This window comes from Scomber scombrus, chromosome 8 (assembly GCF_963691925.1).
Source record: "Scomber scombrus chromosome 8, fScoSco1.1, whole genome shotgun sequence".
NCBI lineage: Eukaryota > Metazoa > Chordata > Actinopteri > Scombriformes > Scombridae > Scomber > Scomber scombrus.
The window spans coordinates 28,803,353-28,812,736 of NC_084977.1; the positions used below are offsets into that span (position 1 = coordinate 28,803,353).

The window sequence follows — 9,384 nt, forward strand, 5'->3', positions numbered from 1 at the left end:
AGTTTCCAGCATGCTGTGAGTTAATGCAAGCTGGATAATGCCAGGGAGATTATCAAAGACAGTGCCTCCTCCACATCTCAGCCTACATATAACTCAGTGCAGTCATGCAACATTGTGTACAAGGGTTCTCTCAAACTCTGCAAAGCACAGTCGAAAAAGGAACCTTATCGGGATGTGAAGCTGGGTATCAGATATGTTTGAAGCTCCCTTCTAACTGAGGCAGAGCCGCACTGAATCAGTTTTTTGCATAATGGAGTTGCACCTGTCTATGTCCTGTCCAGTCCAGTCCTGTCCAGTCAGTTGGCCTTATCTCTCTGCATCTTGTTACTTACAATCAGTTTATTCAGCAGGTCTCCCAACAACATTGAAGAACTTATAAATATTCTGAACATATTAAAGGGCCAGCCTGACTACACGAAGCCAAAACATACGATTAGCCACCTTAGCAACAGCTCAAACCTGACAGCAGTCTGCTCGATGGTACAGAGCTTACAATTAAAATGCATTTTGAAGGTGTACATGGTTTTTCTAGAATTTCACTCAAAATACTGATGAATACAAGCACTTAGAATAATTATCGCCTTTGATTATTTAGGGAGACTTACTGGGCATTGCTTCAAGTTTCCAGTTTGGCAGTTTTAAATTTTGGTTTGAAGCAGTTTGGGGTTGAGCACCTCGCTCATATGCAGCTAAGTACTTGCTAATTTAAGGAAAGGAAAGTTATTCTTGTGCTTTCCACGTCCTTTCATAGCTTACAGTTGATTTTGAACTGACAACCTGCTGGTCGAAACCTTACTCAGAATATAATAACATATTTTCCTTCCACTTCATTAATCTGTGTTTCTAATCTATCTGATCTGATCTATCCACACACATGAATCAAAATCTGCATATGTCCCTTCAATGACATATATCCAGTCAAAAGAAACAATAATTATCCTTTGTTTCTTCGGCAGGATCAGCACCATGAAGACCAGACTAGGCTGTCTCTCCAACAAATCTGACTCCTACAGCGACTTCTCTGAGTTCCTGCCTCCTGCTCAGGAAACTACAGCCAGGTGTCTGAAGTGAGTCTGACAAAAAATCCTGTGTCTACCTCTGTGGGAGTACATATTTCATTTTTAAGTAATTAAAAATGCCTCTGTGGTGTAAAATAACCATAGTGTCCATGCCACACGAGATCATCAAAGCTGCAACATCTTTTAAAACTTTTTTAGTTTTAAAAAACAAACTGGAAGAAAATCTTGCAATATTTTTAGAAGGATTTGATTGCACTTCTGTGAGGTCAAGGTTGCACTTGTTTAAGATGTATGCCATTTCTCCCAATGTGATCAGATTAATTTTGAATGCTTTAATCTTTAGCAGCCTAATGTCACAATGGTATGATATATTAAACACCACCAATTGTGAAAATGAAGGTTAGGGTTAGTCAGTTGTTAGACTTATTAATTTGAACATTTCCAAATCAGACATGTGGAAGTTACTTTTGCAAACTCATTACTTCCATTTCTCATATTTCAGTATAACCATTATAATGTAACTCCCAAGACAATAACTCATAATCAGACTGTAAACTACATGTGAAAAACATGCAGCAAAGGTTTGTAAATTATGACACATAGTTATTGAGCTTCTACATTCACAAAAATGTGCTTAACACATTTTTAATATATGATCTAACCAGTTGGATGTTTATAATATGTTAATGTATTCTTTTAATCTCAAAAATAGTGTCCCCCCATGTTCCAACACATAGAGAGCATTCAAATGTGAACGAAGGTCAGCTGTTGTTCTTCCTGTGCCTCTTGCTGTCATCCTTCTGTAAATGTAACCAGATATTATAATTATTTTACAGCCTTGAGCGGAAGAACCACTGTGAGCAGAGGATACATCATGCATTAAACTCAGCTGCCTTTCAATAATACATGTGGTGTTAAAAATGCATGAAAGCACAGTGGTTGGTTAGCATCTTACTCAGGCACTTTTCCTTTGCTTTCTCTCCATCAGACTGTCAACGGATGAGGTTGAACAGTGGTCTGAATCGTTTGATCACCTTCTCTCTCACAAATGTAAGTGAATATTTTCTCATTTTTAGTGAGAATGGTCCCTCGCACATGAGTCATGCACATCCAGTATCAAGAAAATCAAAGCTATGATCATGTAAGATATTCTCGCCCTGTTTTTTTAATGGTTTCTATTTTTCAGTCTGCACAGACAGTCCTTCTTCCTCCTGCAAACTCATCTTATGTAAGGATCTAATTTCTGTGTTGTGAGGCCTCTTTACCACATAATGAGTCACATACTTGTTTGTGACCTTCCCCCTCAGATCAAACATACACTGTGAAAGACTCAATCACACACATCCATCAGGGCAAATAGGTCACATGTTTATTTTCAACAAGTTATGTGACGTAGAATCGTTAACAACAAACTGAAAGATTAAGGAAAACACAAGTGGTATGTCAGTGTGTTTATTAATATAATGATCATTTCCTGATTTGAAAATCACTATTGAAGCTGATGTGGTGGGGTAAACTGCAATATGTGTGCTTAGATTTCTATTCTGAGATTACAGGTTAATAAATAGATTACTAAACTGTGAGGGCTACAGAAATATTAATGACTCAATGTACTAGCAAAAGGCAGGGGAGAAAATAAAACAGTCAGCAAATGTTTTACAAAGGAGGAAAAATATTAAACAAATGCAATTGATAGTTATCGGGCGGGCTGTGGCTCAGGAGGTAGAGCGGTCATCCTCCAATTGGAAGATTGCCGGTTCAATTCCCGGCTCCTCCAGTCCACGTGTCGATGTGTCCTTGGGCAAGACACTTAACCCCAAAATTGCTCCCGTTGCTGTGCCAACGGTGTATGAATTCTCCCTTGTAAGTCGCTTTGGATAAAAGCGTCTGCTAAATGACTAAAATGTTATGTTAAAATGTTATCGATATTGATCAATCTGTCAATCAATTAATAACACAATCATTGACGTAATCAATTTCCCAGAGCCCAGTGTTATGTCTTCAAATGACTCGCTTCATATAACCAAGAGTAGCAAATGTTCACATTATAGAGAAGCTGGAACCAGTGAATGTGTGATTAATACTTTAAATGATGACTTGCTTGCTAAAAAAGTTGATTAATTACATCATGTCGACCAAAGAGAACTCCACGGGGTCCTTTCCCGTCCTGTCTTTTCCAATTCTTTAAGGATTTTTTAAAGCTGATCCAGTCACTGCCAGCCTTTTTCCATTAAAATAATGTTGAACATGTTTGATTTTAACTTGTGGAAGTCAGTCAATCAGTACTATCAATGCCACTGAAAACCTCACAGTCCTTCGCTTTCCAGTTGTCTCCATTAAACAATTTTCTTCACCTTTCCATGCAAATTGCTTTTTGATGTCTCTCTCTGATTTCTGTTTTTAAAATGTTTCAGGTAATGTAACATGCAAATTTGTCTTCTTGTGCAATATGAGTAATTAAACACATCCCACAAGTGACATAACCCCTAATCACTTCTGACTGCCAAAACCAAAAGCATGTGCATATTCTACAGACATTATTATCTCATTCCTATTTTTGTACATGTAATCTTCAGTTTTGTTCCCAACTTAAGCAGAAAAGACAAAACAGATTGTCAAGCAAGATTTGTCCTTACCTCCTCCACGCTTTGATTGGGCTTGCTAAACTAGGGTGCACAATTTTTCGCACAGCTCTATCATTCAGGTCATTAAATCCATCATATCAAACACGGTGTTAGTTAGGGACAGCCAGCACTGACTGAAAGAAAGCTATAAACATCCTGAACATTATGTGTTCTGTTCAGCTCGAGGTTATGACATAACATGCCGGTTTGACACATAGCCATTAGAAAGCTAATGTTGCCCACGGAAAACATAAAGTTTGTTACAGATCCAGGAATAGTGCTTTCCCTGGGCAGAGAGGGCATGATACACCTGCGTATCCTGTTTCAATTGACCAAGCATTAGAGGGGTGAACTACAACATGTACATCAACACACACACATACACATACATTACATAAGTAATGTCAAAGCAATAGGACCATAGCACTGGATGTACCCTTGATAGGATATTGCATTCACAATGGCCCTCCTAAAAGGATGAATGGTGGTTGCTATATCACACTTGGACATGCCTTCATTCGAATATCATCATGTTTTTGCTGTGCGTGACCTGTGCACAGTGTCAGATGTTACATGTCTTATTAGTACAAGAACATTCTGTGAGGTTGACGAGCAGCAGTGCTGTGCTTTGTAAGCATAGTATATCTTGGTTGCAATGTTCTTAGCTGAGATTGTTATTAAGAGTTGAATACAGCATAGCAGGCTTGTTTTGAGTTTTGGGTTGTTTTTTTTAATACCATGGTATTGCCCAGGAGTCTCCGGTGATTGCCTTTTCCTCCCAGCTGTCCTGCAGTGTCATTATTACTCCCAGCTGCTCCTAATTGCTGTGATGTATTTAAGCTCCTGTCTCCTGTCAGTTCATCGGGTTCCCTTGTTGCACTTTGAGTTGCTCGGCTAGATTTCTTGAACTCCTGCTTAATAACTAATAACCTGTTCAAGATTCTTGTCTTAAAGGGAACCTATGACGCTTTTCCTTATTTTCAGTCATGTGTATAATGTCACAATGTCAGATGTTCATATTAAACATGATCAAAGTGTCAAATAATGAGGAAAACATATGTAGAAATAATTTCTGTGAGCAAAAAGCACCGGCTTCATGTTGCTCTGCATGCTTTTTTTTCAGCCCGAGCCAGTTTGAACTCGCGACAGATTTCTTTATATGGTCATCTGTACCATTCATTGCTCAACTCCACCAACATTTTGGCTTTCTTCCATTGTTTTGGGAGTGGTCACACTAAGCCTCAAGTCAAGCTGGCATGCTGTGAGTGAGTTTCCATTACACAGCATGGCAAAGTAAAATAAGTAGTTTACCTGGTGGAGGTGTGCTGGTCATCTGAAGATCTTCGAACTTAGAGATGAAGGCTGAACTGAACTGAAATAAGGATGGGTTTTTTTTTACTGTAAATCATGCAACGCTACTCTCAGAATAAATCCAGAGAGCTGAAATTGAGTATAGTAGTCAGTCAATCAAGATATCAGACTTTATTTTTTTAGCACTTTTCATATGAAGAAAATCTAACACGAAGTGCTTCACACAATAAAACAATAGCGCCCTACCCACTCACAAAGTGATACATGACTTTGTTATTAATAAGGCACTCAATTATACCAGCACTCAATAAAAACAGGAGCTGAGTAAACGCTATCATAAATCTCAGTAATTTGCAATGAGGAAACACTAGAGGCAGAATTACAATGAATTAATTAAGTAATAAATAAATAAATGCCAAACAGTAGATAAAGATGTAAATGAAAGGTGAAGATAAAATACTAAAAGAAATGAGATGATTGAGGTAGAAATACAGGGCAGACTATTAAAAGGACAGTAATCCAGAAAATTGAAAATAGATACCAAGAGTAGAAAGAGATTTAAACACATAAATATAAAAATAAGCTCTTCAGGTGTTCAGGAAGGCTGTTCCAGTGACGTGGGCCATATTAATAAAAGGACACCTCACTGCAGAGTTTTTGTTCTGACTTCAGGGATAATTAAAAGGCCATTATCAGAATACCAGGGGCTTCATAGGCTGGAAGCAAATCCAATGAATTGGTAGCACCAAGACTATTACGAGCTTTATAAGCCAATATAAGGATCTTAAAATAAGTTCTGAGGCAAACAGGTAGACAATGCAGAGACTTCAAAATGGGCGTAATGTGTGGTCCTAGTCAAGAGGTTTTGAAGTAATTGTAATTGAGCTATATTATTTTTAGGGTGGCCAAAAAGTAGAGCATTACAACAGGTAATTAAGGGATTAGTGTATTTGTGTTGGTTTGAGAGAGAAACAGTTGCACTCTTGCAATGCATTTGAGAGTATAAAATGCATTCTTAGTCATGTTTGTAATGTGAGGTTCAAAATTAAGATCTGAATTAAAGATAACTTCTAGGTTTTTTACTTTTTGACCGAGATTTAATGCCAGTACTTACTTGCAGTTTTGCACTGAGTGTCTCTCTGAGCTTCAGTACCAACAACCAAGGCTTCAGTTCTGTCATGATTAAGCTGTAAAAAATCCTCCATCCTTAACTTAAAATCTAAAATATAGCTAAAAAGGGCATCTGCTGGCCCTGAGTAATCAAGAGATGCAGCAATATAAAGCTGTGTGTCATCAGCATAGCTATGGAAACGTATGCGTGTCTCCTGGTGATCCCCTTTTTAATTAGTCCTCACTTGCACTTCAGCCCATTTGTCTTTCATATGCCCTCTTCTGTGTCCATCAACCTTTCCCTGCTGTCAGTTTGTACCTCCAAACAGCCTCAGTATAACCCTCCTCAGCCACCTACCAAGCGACAGACCCCCAGACCCCTCTCCTCTCCAACTGTTTAAACTACCCTTAAGACCTTACCCGGTCTTCTCTAATCTTGTCTAAATCCAGTCAGATAATCCGGTGGGATCTGAAAAGGTTGGATGTACTTAAACAGAATTTTCTTGTCAAGGAACATCTGCAACTCAGTTGAAAGTTGAAATACGTGGGTTTTAGCAGTCATTGATGAAATATAATAGTTTAAAATTTCAGGAGCTGTAAATCCCTTTACTACAAGGACACAATCAAAATGTTGAAAGAACAAAAATAAGTACTGGAGCATATATGAGGAGAGAATTTCCAGAGGAGTCCAGTTTGTTCATCAAATGCTTAGAACCGCTTGGAAAAAATGTAATAGCTTTAGGGGAATAACAATAATTGATGATACATGTCTTGGTGGCTTTTCTTTTTTTATGTGTTTGAAATGTATATATTTTTGACGGGATCAGCTTTTCTTGTTATCGTTTTTGTTTCATCCATAGGAAATTTAAAACTTGCACATATTTTATTATCTCTGCTCAAATTCAGATGTTGCTTTAAAAATATAGTTTGGTTCAGAATTTATAAGAATCTGCTTTTTTAAAATGTATGGCAATAACTAAATTAGAGGATTGTGCATCCTCAGCTGAGGTCAGTACTCTGAGTGCTTGTGTGTCACTAAGAAGAAAATCCTGTCAAACATTTTCTAGAAAGCTTAAGTAGAAGAAGGGGGACTCTGTAAAGTCGATTCCCCTTCATACTGAACACTAATGTGTTTTTGTGTGTATCTGTATGCCCATAACCTGTAAAGCTGTTGTTGTGTGTTCACTCATGTGTGTGTGTGTGTGTGTTAGTGTGTCTGTATGAGTAGTGTTGTTGCATATGCACAGATGGACCATCCCCCTCTGCTTCACTTTATTAAGTAAACAGCAGACACGAGAATGGTTGAAATAACATGTCAACGTGACACAGGCACATAAAAAAAACATGTGCTTCCTCTGTGTTTTCATCAATAAAGAGCACATTCATTTGTCACTTATCTTGACTGATGAAGACAAAAAAAAAATTATTTGTGGGAGGATTTAGTTCTGATTTGTTTGTGTTCTGATCATGAGAGCCGTTTCCCGCTCTTGAGAACAAGAGTATACTTACCGGAAAAATATCAACATAGGATGAATGGTATTATCACAACCCCCCCCCCCCCCTTACATTTTGAGAATAAACATCTATAGAAAAGGGAGATCTCAGCTACTCTCCAGAAATAGTTGCTATGCTGCAATATCAATCATGTTCTGAAGTGTTTTTTGTTGTTTTTACCCCCCCATCCCGACCCGACCCCCCCCCCCCCCCCCCCCAACCTTATTTACAGTCTGATTCATTTGTCCTTTCCAGATGGCCTAGCTGCCTTCCGGACATTTCTCAAGACAGAGTTCAGTGACGAGAATATTGAGTTTTGGATGGCCTGCGAGGACTACAAAAAAATCAAGAGCTCAACCAAGCTTGTGTCAAAAGCAAACAAGATCTTCCAAGAGTTCATCGACGTTCAGGCACCAAGAGAGGTTTGTGTGGGTGGTTAGGTTTTCGGGTGCCCACGTATTCTCCCCTTGACTTTAATGATGATGAAAAAGTCTTCCTCTGTTTATCAGTGCCTTTCTAAAACACTATAGAAGAGCTGTTATTGAGTGTCCTGTGAAGCATTGGTTAGAAGTTTTGACAAAAACAACTACTTGGTTAAGGTCAGGAAACATCACAGTTAGAGTTAAAATCAAACAATATTAACACTGATTTGGTGAATAATCTCCAGCATCCAAAATTACAGGCTTTGTTGAATTATCAGTCCACTCCAACATTTGTCCTACAAGGTTTGTGCTGCTTATGTTTGTGCACCAATATGTTATCACAATTCAAATTGCCACTATGTTGTTTTTTAGTCATTTGAACAAATGCTGTTTGCTTATGAAAACAGTCTCTTTTTCAAACTTACCCTCAAATGAACTCACACTTTGTCCATGCAAAAGAGACAAAAGACAGCCTGTTATCCCTACTTTATTAAATTAATACTAAAAGAGTGGGCTGAGAATTTTTTTACCAAAGCTTCTTTGGGGTTACTATCCTTTAATGCATGATTATCTTGCCTCACTTGTAAGTCGCTCTGGATAAAAGTACATTTTTACAATTTGCCAAATGATGAAATGTAAATGCATGACACATATAATTAAAGCTCAAATAGAACAGTATGATACGAGCTAGAACAGAACAGTCCTCTTACCAACGGAGAAGCAATAGGCAGTCGATTAAATATGCTCAAACCAACAGTATAATATTTGGTGGAATATACTATACAATACTTTAAGGTTGAGTGTTAGCTACGTTTACAGTTGTGTGATGTATTGGTGTTTATTTTATAATGCTCACACATCATGTTGCTGTGTGTGATCATTTAATGGCTTTTAAATGAGGGGCTTTCCCCATATTTAGAAATGCATATTTGCGCTCTTTATCTTGGCAGGTAAACATTGATTACCGCACCAGGGAGAAGACCAAGCAGAGTCTGGAGGATCCCTCCCCGACCAGCCTCAACGAGATCCAAGGCAAAGTCTACAGCCTCATGGAAAAAGACTCCTACCCACGATTCCTCAGGTCCAAGATGTACCAGGATATTGTCAACAGAACGCATGCACAAGGCCAGCGGAGGTCTGTTTGACCCAATCTGATGACAACCACAATGGACATAAAACTGGACCTAAACTGTAAATCATTCATTAACCCTTTGACACCATCTATGAATACTGTGAATCTGCAAGGATGGGGTGACTGTTTCCTTTGTCTACACCAGTTCCATGCATGCAATCCCTCTAGATAAGTCGTGTCTTGGTGGACTACACTATACAGATAGGGATATTGGATGAAGATAGGATATTGTTTTACTCCTACTGAGTGCTGGGCGATATATCTGAAAATAT

General features: G+C 38.3%; 1 protein-coding gene across 1 annotated transcript; it reads left to right on the forward strand.

Annotated features, from left to right (window-relative positions):
* Positions 1-966: 966 nt before the first annotated feature.
* Positions 967-9,125, forward strand: LOC133985259 (regulator of G-protein signaling 8-like). The gene is made up of 4 exons (XM_062424857.1): positions 967-1,058; positions 2,008-2,069; positions 7,814-7,980; positions 8,931-9,125. Exons 1-4 carry the CDS (start codon positions 967-969, stop codon positions 9,123-9,125), a joined length of 516 nt encoding a protein of 171 aa, XP_062280841.1.
* The last annotated feature ends 259 nt before the right edge of the window (positions 9,126-9,384 follow it).